General features: G+C 41.3%; 1 protein-coding gene across 1 annotated transcript in view; it reads right to left on the bottom strand.

Moving 5' to 3' along the window:
* Window positions 1–21,520, bottom strand: part of SLC9A9 (solute carrier family 9 member A9) — a 563,642-nt gene that overhangs the window by 200,756 nt on the left and 341,366 nt on the right. The window contains exons 10-11 of the mRNA XM_024131833.3: window positions 14,192–14,305; window positions 12,496–12,607 (exon numbers count right to left, since the gene is read on the bottom strand). Of these exons, the coding sequence (XP_023987601.1) occupies window positions 12,496–12,607; window positions 14,192–14,305 (226 nt within the window). The remainder of the gene's footprint in view (window positions 1–12,495; window positions 12,608–14,191; window positions 14,306–21,520) is intronic.

Here is a 21,520-nt window from a genome sequence, read left to right as displayed (position 1 = left end):
GTGCTCCGCAACGGGAGAGGCCACAGCAGTGAGAGGCCCGCGTATCGCAAAAAAAAAAAAAAAAAAAAAAGGATCACTCTGGCTCTGCAATGAAAAACAGATCTCCAGGCTGGAGGTAGGAAGTCAGTGAGAAGTCTGCTGCATAATCCAGGCAAGAAGTGGAAGTGAATCAGAACAGGATGGTAGCATGGTAAGTACTGGAATAATGTCAAACGTTGACAATACTTGCTGATGGGTTGGATGAGGGGTATGAGAAGAAGAGAGAAGTCCAAGAACGTATGGCCTGAACAACTGGAAGAGTTGGGGAGGAAACTGTGGGAAGAGCGTATTGGGGTGTCTGGGGGAGATCAAGGGTTATATTCCAGCCATTGAAATCTATGATCCCTAGGAGTCATACAAGCGCAGAGGTTGAGTGGGTGGTTGGATCCAAGGGTCTGGAGTTCAGGGGAGAGGTTAGAGTCTTTTTTACTGGAGGAAAGTTTGGAGTTTGAAAAGTGTGGGAAGATAAAGTTTATTCTAAACCATGTTTTATCTTAAGGACTTTGTGCTGCCCCTCCCACCTCCAGTGCTCTGCCCAGGCTTCCCCTCGCCCCCTTCCCCAGTCTCCCCCGCCGGCCCCCGGCCCTGGCTGCTCCTCATTCATTTCAGTCCTCAGAAAGGCTGCCCTGACCATGCCATCTAAGCGCCCTCCACTTGAACCCAGGCCTTTTTTACATGTCATTTATTACACTGATCACCATCTGAAATTATATGTTTGTTTTTTAGCCTTTAAGACCTGTGTCTCTCCACAAGAAAGTGAGCTCAGTGACAGCAGGCCCAGTGCTAGGATGGTGTCTCTCATATAGTAGGCACTCCTTAAGCACTGGATAAATGCATGAGTGAATGGATGAGGGAAAGATCATATTTTGCCTTTGAAACACAACTGGAATCCAAAGGAAAATGAACAGTAGTTGGACAGGGATGCAGAAATGTCCCTGAGAAACTGACCCATTCTTTAAAAGAAATCTCCCTTAGATAAGTTATTTTGCTGCCTTTCTTTTCATTTGGGATATAATCCACTGCAGTACCTTTTTTCCTTTCATTTCAAGTACTGTGAGGGGGTTGATTTCAAAGATTTAACACATCCTCATCACTCTGATAAATCAAACCCTAGTTTGAGTCTACAATAGAATTATGTATTACTTTTACCTTTGCTGAAGTCCCATGACCTTGCAAAAGGTAACTCCTTTCAGCAAAAATGTCAGTCCGATTTCAAAATACATTTTCCAGGATAGTACAACCTTGTTATACAGTCCCATTTTCAGTTCAACGTCGTTTTATCACATGGAAGCGAAGCCAACAGACTGTTTCAGTGAAAAAGCCTCTGCATTCAAAAATAAATTGAGTTTTTCTGGAAACTAAGTCTGTGTTAGAGAAGCAGAACTTTCTTTCCTTCATCTCTCTTCCTGAACTTGAATCATTTAAACCTAAGGTCACTGAGAAGGAATGCGACATAACTTCAATATATTTTTGCATAAAATGAAGTTCGTTTTTGGACGCCTTAGGTAGCCAAGAAGGGTAATTGTAAATAGGATTAGCCCTGTCACAGCTCTGAGTCAACGTGCATAGATGCCTCTGTCTTTGGAAGTTTATTTTTACGTAGGGAAGGTAGATGTGGTAGGAAACTGTGGAATAATCCTTGCCGCTAGCTGAAATCTTCAACGGAGGGTTTCAAGAGAAAGGCTAAGAGAGATCAGAAGAAAGTCAACTTTCTGTGAGCAGTACCCAACTTATGGCCAGCTTGTGTTTCAAAGGTCAACTTATAAGTTTCCTATTTGACCAGTAGTTCTCAACTTGGGTGAGTTTGTCCCCCAGGGAATATTTGGCAATGTCTGAGGACATTTGTGATTGTCCACCACTGGAAGGTGGGAGGCGCTCAAGTTAATCTAGTGGGTAGAGACCAGGGGTGCTGCTAAATATCCTACCATGTACAAGACAGACCCCACAAAAAGGAACTATCGGTCCCCAAATATCAACAGCTGCTGGTTTGAGAAACCCTAGTTTAGACACTGGATTGCTTTTTCCCATACGAGCAATGCTAAAATTATTCCTACTGCAGAGGGCTATTTTGGCAAAGATGGCTATCTGTCCACCGGAACCTATTTTTATCATCCACGCTATGCTGCTATAACTGCATAAACTACATTTCCTAGCGTCTCTTGCAGCTAGGAATACAGCTGGTTCTCACCAGAGAAATGAGAGCAGAGGTGATACATGTCATTTCTGGGCCCAGGCTTTTCAGAAAAGCTACCTACCCCAGTCTCTCTTTCCCGTTCCACCAGCCAGTTATAAATCATGATGAATCCCTATAGCAGAAGTTCCCAGACTTTAGCTACATCAGAATTAGCTGGAGGACCTGTTCAACCTTAAGATTGTTGGGCTCCACCCCCAGAGTGTCTGATTTCAGTCTGTCTGTGGTGGGGCTTGAGGATTTGCATTTCTAACAAGTTTCCAGGTGTTGCTGATACTGTTGGTCCGCGGGACCACACTTTTAGAACCCCTGACCTAGGGGATTATGATGCCACAGGATGGAAGGAGCCTGGTGCTATCGGAATCACCACCTGGAGGAGAGGCATCTTTCCCCCACCCTCATGTTCATATCAACCCTACCTGTGACTTGAATGAGAGAGGATTTACTACTGTGGTTCAACAACTGAATTTTAGGAGTCTGTGTGTTCTAGCAGCTTAGCCTATCATAAGGCTCTCTACGTCAACCTACCCTACATCTCTCTCCCTTACATGTCCCTGTAGAATCACAGAATATTTTCTTAACAGATGAGGGAATAGGGGCTGGGAAGGATGGAGTAGCCAAGGTTACATAGTAAATGGTATGGCTTGTTATTCAATCTGTTTCATTCCCCCCCCATTGAATATATAACCCGTAACAAAGATTAAAAATCATGATTATCTTAATAATTTGAATTTTTAGGAAAGATGCCAAGAAGAAAATGTTCTTCCCCTTTCCTAGGCAGACGATCAACCCGAGGCAACATTCTGAAAAAGATGTTTTGCCTTTTGCTCTCCCTCCCCAATTCTTTCCGTGCCTTCTCTCTCTGTGTCTCTGTGTCTCCCGTCTCTCTCTCCCTTTCCGCGCATTACTGCCATTATGCTGCCCTCCCCATCCCAGTACCAGCCACCCTACTCTAAAATGATCGGGTTTTGACTCTCCAGCCAAAACCCCCATTTCCGCACGCAGCCAAAATGAGCTTCCTGCCAGGAAGAAAACAATTGGAAGGAAGAAATCTGCTGGGGAAGGGTAGCACACAGTTCTCCTGAAGGGTGTGCTTTTTAAAATAGTTAACATGCGTGCTTTCACATTCACTTGTGGAATTTAAAACAGCTCCAGGAAGGTCTAGTGACATTTTTAAGGCACTGAGGGAAGTGGACGGTGAATGGGACTGAGGATCCTGTAAAGGGAGGGCAAGGCTGTTATTCACAGGCAGGGCACCTCTGGTGCCTCCTCCTGCCCTCAAGTGCCACCACAGGTCTCTAAAAGTTCCTGGTGCTTTTAGAAGGGGGTCAGTGGGAGGCTGGGCAGTGCGGTTGAGACCCAGCCCTACTCACAGAGGTTTGGTCTGTCTGTGAAGGATCTGGTTGCCCAAACAGCACTGGAATGTCCCCAGTATATTAGAGCAAGTGCCGATAATTCCTACATGATGTAATGGCCCTATGGAAATTTAGCACAAGGCATTTTTAAATGTAACTGCTTCTTGCTCATTTGCACATATAACTTACTAGAGTCAATCCTATTGACTTCTTCTGAACTCTATCCACAGAACCTGAGGGTAGAATTAGAGGGATTTATATGCATGGCACAGACAGACTTAGTTTTTGAGCTTGGTTCGTCTGTATTGATAGTTTTCTAAGGTTATGTCTACCTAATGCCCAAAACAAGCAAGCAATTAGTAAGCAAATTCAGGCAGAAAACAGGGAAAAACAATGTGGTCCTTTTGTTTGCCTCAGCGGACAGGTTAGCTTGGTTAAAACTATCAGTCGGATATTTGTGATACCTGTGACACTCCTGAAAAACTGAAATGCACACAGAAAGTTCCCAAATTAAATAAGATTATTTATTTTTCTGTATCTAAGACCTTATCCTTGAAACACAGGGAGAGGTGACAAGTGTTCTGGGTTGTCCCCTTTCATTACTCAGTGTCTCTCAGGGGCTAGAGGGTTCTTATTGGCTACTCTCTCTCTATAGTGCGGTCGGGTAACCTACAAGGCCTTGCCACTTTTTCACACTCAATAAATGTCTAAGTAGGTAGTGGCATTTTGTATGTGTCAACTTCTCCCAGAGGGGACTACAATATATTTTCCTCACAAAAACTGGTATTTTGAGTTTCACTTTGAGTTTACAACGTTTCATGTCTTCACGCCAGGAGTAGGTCACTGCTGCAACTAAAAGCAGAATATCAGCAATTGTCCTTAAATGAAGGGGAGGGGGGTGGAGCCTTGGATCTTGTCTTCCACAGGTATGTCACTAGCACTTAGCATTGGCCTCAGACTAGGTCCTCAGCAGTGATCTGACGGTCAAACCTTACTTAGAATAAAAACCTTAATCTCTGATGGGAGGTTTTTCCGAGAGCAGTTGTGAGTTTATATGAAGCCTGTCTCTGTGAAGCACTAACGGCTATCTCCTCTCTGGGGGTCAAAGAAAGTGATGGAAACTCCCAATTGTCGAATGTGGCCTAAGTGCCGGTCCCCGTGCCAGGCATTTTATATACACTTTCTACTCTGGTTTTCAACACTGACCGTCTAAGGTAAGTACCATTTTACAGCCACGGGAGCTGAGGATTAGAGAGAGTTAACCAGATAGCGCCCCATGGCTGAGCCTGCTTCAAAGCCTGAGCCCTCTGCATTTCACCAAAACAGTAGTTCCTATTTAGAAAATATATGGGGTGCCCAATAGAATCTAATATGCTGTTTAAAAATGCAAGAGCCAATAACTTTTACTGTAAATTTATTTTGGAACTAAGTGAAGAATATGCGATTTTGACCTAATCATAGGGGAACACTATGGGGCTGGCTGTAGCTCAGAGCTAGTTCTCAGATGTTCTGAATTTGTCATCATCACATAAACGTTTCTCAGCATTTGAAACTATGAGGACTTAATGGGATCTTCAGTCCATACGGACCCACCGTGCTTGTCCACTCTGTCACAGCAATGTGGCACGTGGTTGTCTGTTATTCAAGAGGTCTTTTTTCTGACTGTTTGACACACTGGTTAGAACACTTTCATGACTCATTTCCTGCATAAGCTGGTTAACCCTGTCCCATTTGAAGACCTCAGAAGACACCTTCACCAGTCAGCTACCTGCTCACGAATGCCTGCCCCGGGCCACAGTGGGTGTCACGTGAGAGATGGGGACTTGGTAGATGTTCATCCACTCTAATGGAGAAAATGTTCTCAGCCTATGTCCCATTAGCTGGTTAGTGACCTTGTACTGGTAAGGAAGAGACAGTGGCCTAATTAATGGCACAAGATACGCCCAGAGCAGGAAGGAGATATACCACCACGGGAGCGGAAGGGAACACTGGACTCCGGGGGAGGGGCTGAGAAGAGGAAGGCTTGGCAAGGAACTGCTTGACAGTGTGATGGCGTCATCTGGGCTGTCGCTCTCTGGAAGGATGAACAAAGGAAGAGACAAGGAGGGAAAGAGTCCTGTCGGGAACTCCCTGGCGGTCCAGTGGTTAGGACCTGGCACTTTCACTGCCAAGCCCGGGTTCGATCCTTGGTCGGGGAACTAAGACCTCCGCAAGCCAAAAAAAGAAACAGTCCTGTTGCTTAGAAGACTCAGACTCTCAGACAACCCTTGTACATACATTTAAAGAAATCTTTTTCCTGAGCTGAAGTCAAGCCTGATTCTTGATTCAAGTCATTTGGCTCATATAAAAGTCCCAGGGTTTTTAATGAGACCTTCGGTCTTTAACTGGAAATCATAAACATCCATCCAACACAAAGCAAGCAAAGATTTGAAAAATAGTTTCATATCCGAATGCTACTGTTGAGGAAGTGTTAACAGTGTTTACTGTCATGAATGCTCAGGGAGGGGTGTTTTAGCCAGAAGTGAGTAGGTGAAAAATATTTTCTTTTATTTCAAAAACAAAAGTCTTTATTGGTTGATCTCTTTCGTTAAATTTATTGTTGCTTAGCTCCCACCTGGGCAAACATGGTCTGAGAGCTGCCTTTGGGGTCAATTCTGGATTCAGAAGTTCCCAGGCTGATAGAACAGGAATGGATAGTCCTTAAGTGAAATTTTAGTGAAATGTACAATTTTAGTTGCATAGACGTTGTTGTAGGTTGTTCATTCATTTGCCTATTCATCCGTCAATTATTTGTGGAAGGTTCAAGTAGTGGGCTGGGTGCCGAGGTACAGAGTGAATGAAACAGATAAGTATTTGGCCTCACAAAGCACCCTGTCTAGAGGGGCACACAGGCAGGCAAACCAAAAATCATGGTAGAACGTAATGGGTACTAGGAGAGGAGAAGTATTGGGTGTTATGGAAACAGAGGAGAGGGACATCAACCCAGACTTGAGGAGTTACAAGTTTTCCTACAGGAAGTGATGTCTAAGCCAAGATCTGAAGGATAAAAGGTATTAGCTGAGTAAAAGAGTGAGGGTGGGGGGTGTGTGGAAAGGGGTCCAGGCAGATGGAGAGCCTGAGTGAACAGGGAAAGAGTTCCACATACTCGAGGAACTGGAGGAGATTCTGTAACTGGGTAAACATTGCTGTGCTGATCAGACGGCAAGGGGAAGGACAAGAAGCAAGACTGGCACCCAAGGGGGTCCAAAGCAAAACAGAATGAGGTGGGAGGGACGGACTGAAGAGGGAGTTTCAGAACAGAAACCACGAATTGTGATTATGTTCTGGGATGCACTTCTCAAATTTTCACATGCATGCGAATTGCCTGGGGATTTTGTTGGAAAGCAGATTCGGATTCAGCATTTCCAAAGAGATGCCAAGGGGTGTCGTAGCTACTGGTCCCTGGACCACACTTGTGGGTTTGAAGGATCAACAGAGCATGGAAGTGTCCCTTTTACATGGTGGCTGGTAGTTATTGTGGGACAGTCCTGGTGGCTTAATAGTGTTCCATTAATTTGGGTGGTCACAGATACAGAGTCCTGTTCCTAGGCACTGCTGAAAAAATAACCTTGACTCTTCACTTTCATGAACTCCACTCATGTTTTCTTCCTGGGTATAACTGATAAATCAGCTGAGAAGGCCACTTCTTGGTCAAAGTCTCAGACTGGCTCTGATAACGGCCTGACTGGTGGCTCAGCAAAACGACACTGAGAAAGGTCATCACCTACACCTGGGCAGTGGTCCCTAAGCTGTCCTGTAGAACACTGAGGTTCTGTACAGTATTTCCCAGAACTTGAATAGTAATGGCAGTCTTTTTACCATTAAGGGGGAAAAAACTGAATGCTAATGGGAAAATTTTCTTAAAGTTTTACCTCCAGGCCTTTCTCTCAGTTCTTTGGTGCCAGCAGCTGTCTGAATGCTAATGAGTGGCCGGGGACAATCAAATGAGCGACAAGCCTGGCCACGCTTGGTGCTGTTGTCTTTATGGCTATGTAAACTCATGGATGAGGTTTCATACCCTATCCATACACTGAGGTCACATTTACCTGGTTAACAACCCTTCCTAGTTTATGCAACAGGACACATCAGGGTTGCAATGTCTCTTCAAAGTGCAACAGAAATGGACAAATTGGAGAATTATGTCCTGTGACCCACCGCTGGGCCCCTTGAACCTGCTCGGGTGCTTCGGGGCCTCCGTTCTGCCTGGATCAGCACAGCAGCTCTGCACGGAGCCTCTGAAGCCCAGTAGGCTAAAGTACCCAGCCACGGTGGTTTCAGGAAGGCTGCCGGGGCTCAACTGGGCTTGGTTTTTCCCCCTCCTTCAAGCAACTCCCGGCCCTTATTTAGTTTTAAATTAAATCAAAATTGCAGCACATGGATTTGAATTAAAACAAGAGGCCCGATCTTTGTAATATGCACCACATCAATAGGAAAGCTAATTTGTGCAAAGCACATCTCCTCCTTTAATTTAAACCACAGAGCCCTGCTTCTCCGGTTTCAAGGGAGCTGAACACTGGACAGGGCAGCTCACGCCAGGCACTAACTAGGGCTGTGCTGAGAGGGACAGGAACAGTTTCAGGGGAGCTTAGCGGTCCTCTTAAGCCCTTTGTGCTGGGTGTCACATGATACAGCAGAGCAGTTATGAACGCCTGGCCTTGAATTTAAAGAAGGTCTGAAAATGTCTCAGGGTAAACTTCCCCAACTGACTCTTAACTGCAACCTAGCTACCAAAAACAGAATTTGTGCTATTAAAAGCTTCTCAAGGCAAATGAGGCAGAGAGACCACACTACTCCTGACCTTGAGACCTCATTTTAAGGTTCCAAGGCTGCATGTGTGTGGATTACTAGACTACACAAAACCAATCGGGTAGGGTCTGTGCTAGGTGAGAAATGCAATCTGGGTCCTGACAGTGGCTTCGCTCAGTTTAACTGGCTCTAGAGGCCAAAGGTGGAGACGGGGGGGAGGTGGGGGGGGAGGGCACAGGGTGGTGGAAGTGGCAGTAGGGTCATCCATGAACAATGTGTGCTTTGCTCAAAAACATTGCTGTACCCCAGCCATCTACACAGCTCCACGCCTTGCTTCAATGCTCACTGCCGGTAGTGTGTGCTCCCCACCAGGAGGTAAGTAATAAGCAGCTAGATCCCCCTGCAAACTGTCACCTCCAGGTGCATCCAGATTTGGAAACAGGTCTGATTCAGGTTTCATGGGGCCTGAAACTTACACATTTTTGGATCCTCTTTAAGAAAAATGATACAAAAACACCTTTCACAAATTTTACATACCATTAGGACACACTGCTAGCGCCCATCCCAGGGTCTTGGAAAGGGGACACAGGGAGCTTAAAACGGAAGCTTCTTTAACTTTACAAGTAAATCCACTTCTGCTCGAAATACATCACCAGTTCTCTACCTGCCCAGTGCAAAGAGGCATGCACAAGGTGAGGGTAAAGGTGATGGAAAAGGCTTTGTCAAATAGTAGGTGTAATTGACTAAGACAGAAGTTCTGGTTCTTATTTGATGGGTCTTTGAACCATCTGTGGTGCGTGGGCTTAGTGAACCAAGCTTGGCCCAAAGCCCAGTTCTCTCTTAGGCTGCAAGCCACCTGAAGGGCAGGGTTCTCATCCCTGTCTTCGTTCACCCAAATACCTACCAAAGAGAGCCTGTCAGGGAGTGTCTGCTGAATGAGTAGCTGGGTGACTGATGGAGGGATTGTGTAAATAAATTCACGCTCCCATTTTAGATCGAGGGTCATTGCTGTTTACCTTCTCCAGAGGACTCTTTGAAAAATGTTTTAAGCTCTGTAAAGAAAGGCTCCATCTAAATTTATTAGTGAGGCATGGACAACTAGTTTTCACCAGAGAGCTTCTAAACTTATCCTTACTGGATGACCAAAACCACTCTAGACATAATTAAGAACATTAAAGTACATTTTAATGCAAATATTCTTTAAGGGGTTTCAGCTGCTGATTTCAGCAGCTGTTGTGCCCACACACCCAGAAAAGGCTAGACAGTGTGTTATTTGATCTGCTTTTTCACTTCCTCCTCAGGCTTACATTACCTTATGTTGACCTTTTAAATTCTTTACTTCGGGGCAAATATATTTAAAACTTTAGGTCCTGAGTGAGGTATGGCATATCAGAATTCATGCAGAAACTCAAAGCCCCGTCTGAACCATTCTCTTTTGAAGAAAAATACTGCGCTGCACATGGTGAGCTCCCCTGAACCTTCCTACACTCAGAAGGGGGTCAGTGGGTGCAGTGTAGAACCTGAGCCTATGGCTGGGAGGGGTGCCACCCACGTGTGTGGTTTACTGTGAACAGGATGGGGGTCAGGTTTGCATGAGAGACATGTTAAGACATGCTGGAGCTGGCCTGGGCTAGGAAGGGCATGGTTTTGATTTAACTTTTGTTCTCATGACCTTGAGGGTAAATCTGAAGTTGTGTCAAGACAGATGAGAAGGCTCTAACTTCAAAGTCAAGAGGCCTGGGTTCAAGTCTCAATTTCATCTCTTAATGAGTTGTCAGATCGTGAGCAAGATACTCAAAAACTCTCCATGTCTTTCTCTCTCTCTTTCTTTTGTTTTAATCTGCAGGAAGAGGCCAAGAGCGCCTATCTTATCTTGCCCTGCCTGTGAGTCTCAAAACATTAGCCACAAAAGGTCTCAGAAAGGTATAAAGTGACTTTGGAGTTGGGCATCTATGATTCCATTACGTAACCATGTAACATGAGAATCTCCTCATTTTAAAGCTAAGAAGACAGCTTTTTAGTGGGAAATCCAATGTTCTTAATGATAGGAACTAGCAGATGGCTATGCCCTTGAATTAAACTATTAATGTCACTCCCATTAAAGTGATGGGGTTATTATTTTTCTTCTAGAGGATGAAGATGATCTAGAACAGGGCCAGACAGTAAATATTTTAGGTTTTGTGGGCCATACAATTTCTGTGGCAACATTCACCTCCGCTCTTATAGCACAAAAGGCAGCCACAGACAATATGTAAACAGAGGGGTAGAGCTGTGTTCCCACTTTATTTACAAAATTCCTGTGGGCTAGATTTGGTTCAAAGGCCATAGTTTGCTGACTCCCTGATTTAGGATATCATAAAGGTATCACCGCATTCTGGGCTTCCTCACATCCCCTGGTCATACACACCATACTGCTCTGGCCTCAGTTTTTAATGCAGCTCCAATCCAACAGCTAAGCAAACATAGAAGGTGCCAAATCCAGAAAACCACCAAGCCACGAGGTTATCTGGGCAGACACTTCACATCCCAACATGGCTATCTAAACCTTGCACTTCTCTCACAATCTTCTTTGTAAAAAAAAAAGCATTGTTTAAAATATAATCTCCAAGTTTTAAAAATAAACCACCATTCTCCAGAGTAAAGCTACTGATATTTTGATGGGAAAGAAGGAAAAGTGCTTCCCAACTCCTAGAAATGCTTTGCAAAAATGCAACCCAGTGCCGACTTCTTATTTATGTGATCCAATTTGCCTTCTGCTTTCCCATAATGGCGTCAATCATTACCAAAGTTCATCACTGCTCTAAGTCAAAGATCACCTATCGGTACGAATTATCCTCTGTATGACTCCCTCTCTCACCTCGCCGGCATGTCTGGAAATGTAGAGAAGCTCTGTCAGAGGCCTACAGAAGGACATTTTTAAACTCCGGGTCTCCATTTGCCAGTACTTGACTAAATGACTCATTCTCAGCCTGAGAGCTCCCACCCTTTACTGTGTGGAACAGGCTAGGAGGCAACTGAAGGTGAAACAAGCCTTTTATTCCTAGTACCACTTCTAAAAATGTGGATTTGGGACACTTAGTTGGGTTTGAGGTGAAGTCTCACAGACCTGGCTTAGGGATGATTTCATCCTTGGCCAAGTTACTTGACCTCTTTGAGATCCTGAACCTCAGTTTTCCCATATACAAAATGGGTTAATATCTGCTTTATAGGATTGATATATAGTGAGTGGCAAACAGCAGATATTCAATAAATGATAGTTTTTCTCACTCTTTCCATATCTCCCTGAATACCCCAAATTTTGTTTGCTCTATTCTGAAGCAGTTTTGTTTTGCTCTCATGCATCTTCCAATGAACTACCTCTGAGTGTAATATAAGTGCACAGATACGTAGAAGGCATGTAAGGGGACAGGTCTCCAAACAAGAAAAGGCTGATGGTAGGAAAATTAATTGAACAGAGAGAAACAGAATCCCCAGAGTAATTCAGGGTCAGCAAATTCATTTTGTTTATTTTCTTTGGGAAAAAAAGAGTCTTCAGGTATGGTTTGAGAGCAGAGATCCTGTTGATTTCATCCACCTGTGCCTAGAATGGCTCTTGGCATCTGGTGAGAGTGCAATTAATACTTGTTTTCTCAACTAATAACTGATCATACTTGGATATGATTTGCTTTTGTATTAACCATAAGAAGTTCCTGGAGCTTGGCATTAGGGAAGGAGCAGGGGTTCTAAGGAGAAGGAGCTTTAACATTGAACAAAAAGGGTACCATTTACACACTATTTATCTGCAAGTATGCAATTTATGAAATTATTAAATTAGGCAAATTCTCCCAAGTGAAAATTGATCTGAAATAAGTCAGGGGAAAGTCCAATGCCTATTCCAGGCCAGTTTCTGGCAGATACTGAAACTTGAGGCCATTCCAACAAGATTCCCTTTAATTTCATTTCCCTTCTGGAAAAATAAAAATCCCATTGTTGTTCAGAACTTACGGATATCCGCATGGTAGTATGTACAATGGGATAAAGAGAAGTTATGCTTCCCCAGAAGGTCTCTAAGTATCCTTGTGGTTTTCCAAGTACTGGGAAATTACAAGAGAAGACGTGCACTAACACACAATGTAGTTCACGTACCTGAAAACATCATCATGTGCTGAAAGTTCCAGGGGATCTTGTGTTTCCGGCCCAGATTCAGGAGGAAGGAGAGGGGATATATGTTGCATGCTCTGGCTACAAAAATTGCTAGCTGTGGATAAGCACAGGGAAACATTGAGGAAAATGTTGCTTCAATAAGGGTGAGAGTTCTTGAGCTTTAAACGTTATGTCCTTAAGCTTCTCTATATTATGACCCAGAAAACAGGAGTAAACATGTCAATACATGTATGTCCAACTTGCTTCCAAAATTCATTTTTCAAAGTCAGTTCCTTTCCAGAAACAGTAGAGAACTCTGTCTTCTCTGAACATATACTCGGTTTAAAATTGTTAACCCAATACCATTTCAATCACTGTAAATTTTCTCATCATGTTTATGTCACTGACAACTGACTCTACACTCAGTTCTGCTGCAAAATGTGAGGCAGAGACCGTTCCGAGGCTGTGGCATCATCCTCTCAAGCAGCACTTTAGGAGGGATAAATGTGCTTCAGCTCACGATTACCATCTTACTTTCCATCAGTTTACACTCCTTAAACCTAGCAAGTTTCGCTTATTTTTTTTCTTTTAGTGGATGTAATTTTGAGAGGAACTGCCTGTCTAAATGTATAATACAACTTCTGCTTTAAGAGGTGTTTCACTAAAATCCAAGCTTTCTAGGTTAAAAATCTATGAAAATATTTGTGGTAGTCATCTCTCCCCTTTTGACATCTTGGACTCCTTCCCTGATTGTCTATTCTACTTTGTCCTCAAATGGGATGGAGTTATTTGGGAAAAGGGAGCTTCCTTCTAAGATCCAGGTTTTGGATGGAGTTTGAAAATTCACTTGACTGCTCAATGAAAAGAGAACAGGAGGTAGGTGCAAGTGCTTAGCTGGACCCTGGCTTCCAGAGAGGAGTCGGCTCTCTTGGCTGTTACGATCATCTGCCTGTGATCCGAGGGGGCATCTGCCCATTTTCCAAGTGGGAACAAGGACAACTGCTGCTGACTGTCCTTGGGGACATCCGCAGGGGCTCAGCATCCTTTCGGATAGACATCCCTTCCTACTGGGAATGCTTATACCCCAGACCTAGAGCTAGAAAAGCCCTCTGCGTTAAAAGTGAGGTCTAGATTTTACCCGTCCTTTTACTTACAGGAAAGGGGCTATCTTATTAAAATAAACTTACATGTGCACAGTGCTTAAGATATTGAAAGCACATCTATCATGTTAATTTCACTTGATCTCTACTCCATCTTTTTTTCATAGTCCTCACTGGAAAAAAAGATTTTACCATCTTGCACTGAAAGTATTTCTGAAGTTCTAAATCCTGGCTGTCTTCTGATACATTCTAATGCAGATTAAATATAAAAAATGGATTGACATACTCTTTATGTAAATGATTCATAATTTGAGTTAAACATATTTTGAATACTCAAACAATGTCATTTTCTTTTAATTTTTCCCCCTTACTTCCCTCAGTATTTTCCAAACTTTTTATCCTGAACCATAACATTTAATAAAGGCCCCAATTTCTTAGGATGCTTTCCCCTCCTAATTAGAATTACTTGTCTGCCTTGAATTTGAGCTTTGCAGTATAAACCTGAGGAAACTACTTTAACAATTTAACAGAATAATCACTAAAGGTAAGTAGTTTGTTCTCTTTTCTCATCACCCATTGTTCTGTATTTCAAAGGATACAAAGGCTCCAAGTATGAAAAGAGCATTAAAGATATGATTCTGGAACGTGAACAGCGCCAGGCCCATGTAACAGAAGATGACGTTCTCAGCCAAGAAGTTCATAAATTCAAACAACTGAAAACAAAACAGAAAACAAAACCCATGAATTATGACTCAGCTTTTGAGTCCATTTAATTTCTTGTGACTGTATTTGGTGACTGGATGGTCCTCCTGTAACTGGGAAGGCCATCCTTTGGCCTTTTGCTCAGCCTCTGGCAGGGTGCAGGGGCCCTGCCTATCCTGCCAGGTCAGCTGACTCTACCCTGGCTCTCTACCCAGTGACAGATGCTGCAGCCGTGTCAATATCCCACCCTCCTTTCCAACTGCAAGGCTGCCAGAGATACCCCAGGGTGAGATTAACTGGCATGATCCTCCATGGAACAATTCCTACTAGGATGAAAGAATAGTCCCTGTTACAGAAACTGAAACCACATGATTTGCTTAACGTGTACTATAGTGAACGATGCAAGAATTGTTTACCCCCTTCTGCACACCACCCAGTAGATGCACTTGAGTTCCCAGACCCTGAAGAACTAAATTTAAAAAAAAAAAAAAAAAAGCTTTAGCTAAATTACCTTCCTCAGGCAGGTAGGAAGGGCAAACCTGGAAAACTTAGAAACCTGTAGTGAGGATGAATGTCGACTATATATTTCAACATTAGAATACTCAGTATATTTCAAACTTCAGAAAATGTGACTCATTAAATTGACAGATGTAGGTATATCTATTAAATGTCTACAATCTCTAGCTGGTAAAAAGAAAATGATTAATCCCAGGGATCAGCAAGAACATGATAGACACATCAAATTCAGTCAGAGGGATAGAGTAATAACATGTTATGCTGAGGGATACTCCCAAGAGTTATTCTTAGACCATTAACTAAACAATTTAAGTTGAACAAGAAATCATTCTCCAACTTCCAGATTAGAAGTGAAAGGGAAATGTGTCCAGGGGCTACAGCAAAGGCAGATTTAGAAGAGTTTTAGTTTATGATCCAGACTATTCTTTTGGAAGTTCTGAAACTTCTTTCCCAGACCTACATAAATCACCATGTTAGGTAAACGTCTCCGGAGACATTTCTCTTGATTTTTTAAGGACTCATTATTTTTTCATGTAATGTATTTACAGCCCCACAAATAATGCCCAATACCTGTTCACTGACAGCTGACAGAAAGAAAAGCAGAATCTTGTCAGACACATTATTTAAAACCAGTAAGAGAAAGAATGGATTAAAAAAAAACACAGCTCTTTTGGTAGAGGATGGTCTTTCTGCAGGGGTAGCAATCGTCAATTATCCTGAGTACTCACTTTACACTCTAGGCCAGCCCATCTAAACAAACACCGTCACTCAAATAACGACAGACAACTTGAAAATATGGGGGGAAATATAGGAGATGGGGGACACTTTTCTATCTCATTATGTCTTTACTTTTTCAAAAAGTGAGATTTGGCTGCTGTCTTCATCTGCCATAACGTGTCGGGCTGCTATAACAAAATACTATAGACTGGGTGCCTTGAGCAACAGACATTTATTTCTCATAGTTCTGGGTCTGGGAAGTCCAAGATCCAGCTGCTGGCTGATTTGGTTCTGGTGAGGGTCCTCTTCTTGGTTTGCAAACAGCAGCCTACTTGCTGTATCTTTACAGGGAAGAGAGAAAGAGAGATCTTCTCTCTTGTGTCTCTTTTTCTGAAGGCACTAATTCCATTCATGAGTACTTCACCCTCATGACCTAATTACCTCCCAAAGGCCCCGCCTCCAAATGCCATCACACTGGGGATTAGGACTTCAACAAATGAATGTGAAGGGGGTTAGGGGGAGACATTCAGTCCAGAGCAGCTACCCAGTTTTTGACATTAATAGCCACATATCAAGGTTAAATTCATAGGGCTTCTCCTTCTCCGGTCCCCATCCCAAGTGTATTTTACTCTAGAGGGGACATTTTGCTGACTAGGATCCATTCAGCCTCTTGTTAGTGGTCGTCCCCCAGTTTGCCTCTGGGGTCCACCTCTTTCCCCACGCTCAGCCCAGCGTGTTTGGCTCAGAAACGTGTGTGATGAATTCAGCAGTTATTAGCTGGAGTTAGGACTTCTGGTTGTGAGACATTAAAAAAAAAAGTAAGTTAAGGAAACAAAGGATACGTTTGTATACGTATGAATCCACCGTGTATTAACATATACATATACTTACACACATAACTTGCACTCCACTTTACAGACGTTTGACATTCCTATTAAATTTTGGTTTTTTTTACCATGAACATGTTACTTTCATAGCTTAAAAAACTGAATTAAATTATAACGAAAATTTTAAAGTGGAATGAAATACTTCCCAAATGTTTTCCTTCTTTAGCCTTGCTCAAGCACCAACTCTTCATCTTTTTACTTTCAGGAAGTTATCAAGCATTCTTATCTATTTCTAATATTCTTCTTATTTTCTTTAAAAATTGTTCTTGAGTGCAGGAAAATACAAACAACAACCAAAAAAAGCACTTATCTTTTTGTGGAACATCTTTTTCAGTGATCTCTTTATTCACAGATCCACAGATTATATAGACAACATGCATAATGTTACATAAATCTGACCGTATTTTTATATAATTTACTTTAATTAACTCAGTAATATCTCACAAGCCTCTTTCCATGGCAATAAATCTCAATCTACTGAACAATTTTTAATGGCAGCACAATATCCCTTTGTACCTTCATACCCAATTTTATTTCACTGTATCTATTATTACCCATTATTAGACATTTGGTCGTTTCAGATTTTCCCCTTATAAACAATGCTGCACTGAGCATCTATATACAAATCTCTCTCCCCAGCTGAGTGATTACTCCTTAGGTGAAATCCCTAGATATGGGCTACTTCTGTCAAAGGATATATATTAATTTTTCTTTTTCAACATACTACCAGTCTGCCCTTCGGAAAGATTATACCAATTTACAACTCTAATAATGGTCTAGAGGCTGCCCTTTCCTCACACTCTTGCCAAAATTAATTTTTATCAATTTTAAAAAACCTTTGACGATCTAATAGACTCACTTATTTTAAATTGTAGATGGTTGTTAGCATTTTAAAAAAGATTCCCTTCATAGCAAGGCGGCAGCACTGATTAGCACTCCTTTGTCTACTTATATCATGTAACAACATTCCTCTGAATGAATAGGCTTCATAATAACTTCCTTCTCAGGGCACTTAATGAAAATGTGTGATTCAACTTTGTGTTTCACATGCAAAAATCTGAAGACATGTTTCAGAAAGAGAATGTCCATTAAGGCCAAGCTGACAGAAGCAACCAATTTGACCATTAAACCTTCACTGCCTGAGTCCAGCCCAGAGTAGTCAATTACTGAGGGAATAGATTTACTGGTCAATTTTAGAAAAAAGAACAAACTCCACCCCCAAACCAATAATAATAATAATAATAATAAATGTCAAACTAGTAAATTCAGTATTTAATATGAATAACCTCGAATCTACTTCCTTCCCACTCAGGGTCAATGAAAAATAACTCGAGTCAACATTTTATTTATCCGGTACAGTAAGCAACATTTGTTTTATTTCCCTTAATTCACAGTTTGTGAGCCTGTGGAGGGGACCCAGGTTAAAAGTAATATTTGCTTAGCAGAGCTTTTCTTTAGGACAAAAAAGCACGTTTAATAGGGCAAGCAAGACTAGGGAAATATTTAAACTGCATAAGAGGACAATCTATGTTTAAAAACTCTGAGAGTTCATGGTAACAACTTACATGTTAAACAACTTAATCTGGTCAGCAAACCGTGTTCTCTAAAGACTTATTCGATACTATGTTTTTCAGTTGGTGTTACTTACTGTACTTACTAGAAAATAAGAAAAAGTCATATCTGTTTTATAAAATGTTTATTATTAATTCTGATTGACTTTTTCTCCTATTAGTAAAAGAATGAAACAACCATATTACTGTGGTTCATGTACAGAAATATTACAGCAGTTCACTATACCCTGCTTAACTAATACTAGTTAAATTCACATGAACTCCTCAATATGGCTTTTATTTGACTTAAAGTTTGTTTCAACATATTGACTTTGATTTACTTGGCCAAGTAATGCACTGAAATTCATTTTAATTGGGAGGTTAAAGAACCTACAAAACTATAATAAAAGTGAAAGGAAAGAAAGAACTAAATACATTCTTTTATTTTCCCCATAATTTTGTCCTGGGATTAATTTTTTGTTTGTTTGTTAATAAAATTTGCCCTTATTCCTAACTGGGAGCCTTCTTTAGAGAATATCTCAGATTTCATTTTTTTATACATTATTGCGTATATCTATAACTATTCTGAACAAACTGGAGTACAAGTAAACAATTTTTATTCCTATATTGGGGGATTTGCAAACAAACATTACAATATAGTCTATTAAAATTATAAACTTTTGCTCCTGGGATTCTAATATTTGCTTAGTCCCAAGTCCTGAGGAAATCTGTTCAAGGTGAACCCAATAATTCCTGTGGGCTCTACAGGTAGCATAGGACTTGGATTGTGCTGAAGACCTGTGACCTTTACCACCAGGACATAAGGGATCTGAAAGCTTTGTTGCCAGTCAAGGTCATGGTTCCCAGAGTGAAGCCTCTCCTTACAAAGCCGAAGATCTATAGTTACAAATAAGTACAAGCACAATCCTTTGAGATCCTCTTCTAGATTTAGGACACTGTAATAATATCAGTATTACTACTTCTAAAACAGTAATAATGCTAATGGGACTCATTTTTTTAGGACTTAACTTGTGCTAGGGAATGAGTTAAAGGCTTTTGCTTACTTTAAACATTTTTAGCAATTCATGTCATTATGAAAAGAAAACTCACAAATTGATGATATTATTTGTATTTTACAGTTGGGGAAATTGCACTCAACCATAGTAATGCATTTGCCCACGTAAAGCACAACGAAGGGAAGAACTGAGTTGTCCTGAGTTTTGTCCAAGGCCCCTGCCACTCTGCCAGACTAGGCTGCCTCTCCATTTGACAAGATTCAGGTTCAGGGACAGCAAGAAGTTTGTAATAATAGTATTGGTGAATATTTGTAACACATTACAGTCTGCAAAGTAGACTGTACTTTCATACATATATACATCCTGTTTGAGCATGAGAGCAACTCTTGGTTGGTAGGGAAGATATCTGTGACTCCGACCACATTGTTTTTCAAGTAAAGAAACCCGAAAGGTAAATTTCCTTGTACCCAACTAGTGGATGCAGGGGGTGACTTGAGGTAGGGGATACTTATCCCCCCACAATGTCTATTACCATCTGCTCACCCAAGCCAATTCTTCCAACCCTTTCCCTCCTCTCAAAGTACAAAAAGTAAAAACAAAAGTCTTGCCATGCATTTGTAACTTCAAGACAAATCTCCTTCCCATTCACCCCTGTCCCCTTAGAGAAATTCTGGACTTTTCACTGTGCCTTATATAATGATTGTATATGATTATATATATATATATATATATATATATATATATATAAAACGATACATATATAAAACTTTATATCTCTATGTATCTATCTATCTATCTATCTATCTATGGCCTAAAATAAGACAAACTTCATGCAATGTCTCTGCCCCATTTGCAGGAGGTGGACTCCAAATTCAAGATCAGATTCTTCAAGGTTAGGACTATACAGGTCCTGAAGTAAAGGAGATTCAGAGCTCCTTTACTGAGTTAACCAAGCTGGTGCAAATGATTTTCAATACTTGATTTGGGTATTTTGAGCATGTCGGCTATCTCCCGCGTGGTATAACATTGATTGCTCTCAAGTAATGTCTCGATTTTGTCACTATCAACTTCAACTGGTCCACCCAACCGTGGAGGACCATCCAGCGAGAAATCTCCAGCGCGAAACTTCGCAAACCACTTTTGACACGTTCAGTCAGTCACAGCACCTTCTCCATACACTGCACAGATCTTTTTTTGCATCTCAGTTGCGTTTTTACCTTTCTTGAAATAAGAAAGCATAATATGCTGAAAATGTTGCTATTTTTCTTCCATCTTCAATATTAAAATGGCTACACAAAAATTCACCAATTTTGATGTCTTTTTAAAATGCATGCTGATATGACAGCTGTCAGATACAATCTAACAAAATTGTTTCGAATGATGTTACAGACAGCTAAGTGCTACTAGAGCCATCTTACAGAAAAAAAACAAATGAAACTTTTGGCCAACCCAATATTTCTTTGTCTGAGAATTCTTGGGTTCCTTATGCACTCCTGGCTGCTACCCAGCTCTCTCCCGTCCCCTGCATTTTTCATTGTTTTCTTTTAAACTTAATTTGACTTTTTAAAAACATGAGAATTTCAAAAGCACAGCCTATAAAAACACAACAGAACACATTTTACGAAGATGACTAGGCATCATTAAGTAAGTAAAGCTAATAGAGGAAATAAATGTAGTTACAGCTACAAGGAATTGAGTTTCATTAAACTGAATAAATACTATAGCCAGATTTTCTTGAAATTCTTGAGCTTATAACTTAAGGGGAAGGTTATTTTCTATGAATTTGCTAAATTACTTTAGCCAGTAAACACTGATAATAGTGTTCTTATTTCTGGAGGTTTTCCAGTTTTGATTCTTCCTTTTTTGGGGGCTATTAAGGTAAAAGTATAGAGTTTTATAAGGTTGCATTTAAGTTAATACACTATTAGGTTAAGAATAACTTCTCAAGTCTGCAACTTCAAAGTTCTTATTATCATGATATTGATCAGGAATATTGGTTCCCCAAATAAGACTGGCCTTAGATCTATTTTGATGAATTTAAACACACACACACACACACACATGCACACACACAGGCACACCACAATATAGGAACACAAATTTCAAAGGTAGAGTCACCTTGTGATGTATGTAGTCCAGACATCTAACCAATGCTTGATTGATCCAACACTCTTGTTAACGGTCTCTCCAGCTTATCACTGAACACAGCCAAAGGCAGAAACCTCACCACTTACCAAGGAAGCAAATGGCATTTTTAGACATCTGTAACTGTAAGAAAATCTTTCCTTATGTTGAGCAGAAATTTCGTTCTCTATCACTTTCAACTACTTCTCCTACTTCTACATCTTTAGCTCATTAAAAAAATAAGTCAAGTAGAGTATCATTTTATTCCATACTGCTTTGCTCTAACAGCAGAAAGGGGATTTCTATCAAAGAGTTGCAGTTTAGGCAATTTTACAGTGTAGGCAGCAAATGCCACTTTCCATCCTACAGTCTTGTTAGTCTTTTTTTTTTTTTTTTTTGCGGTACGCGGGCCTCTC

The sequence above is a fragment of the Physeter macrocephalus genome, chromosome 1 (assembly GCF_002837175.3).
Source record: "Physeter macrocephalus isolate SW-GA chromosome 1, ASM283717v5, whole genome shotgun sequence".
In the NCBI taxonomy this organism is placed as follows: Eukaryota; Metazoa; Chordata; class Mammalia; order Artiodactyla; family Physeteridae; genus Physeter; species Physeter macrocephalus.
The sequence above is the reverse complement of the archived record's forward strand: the minus strand, read 5'-3'. Positions and strand labels throughout refer to the sequence as shown.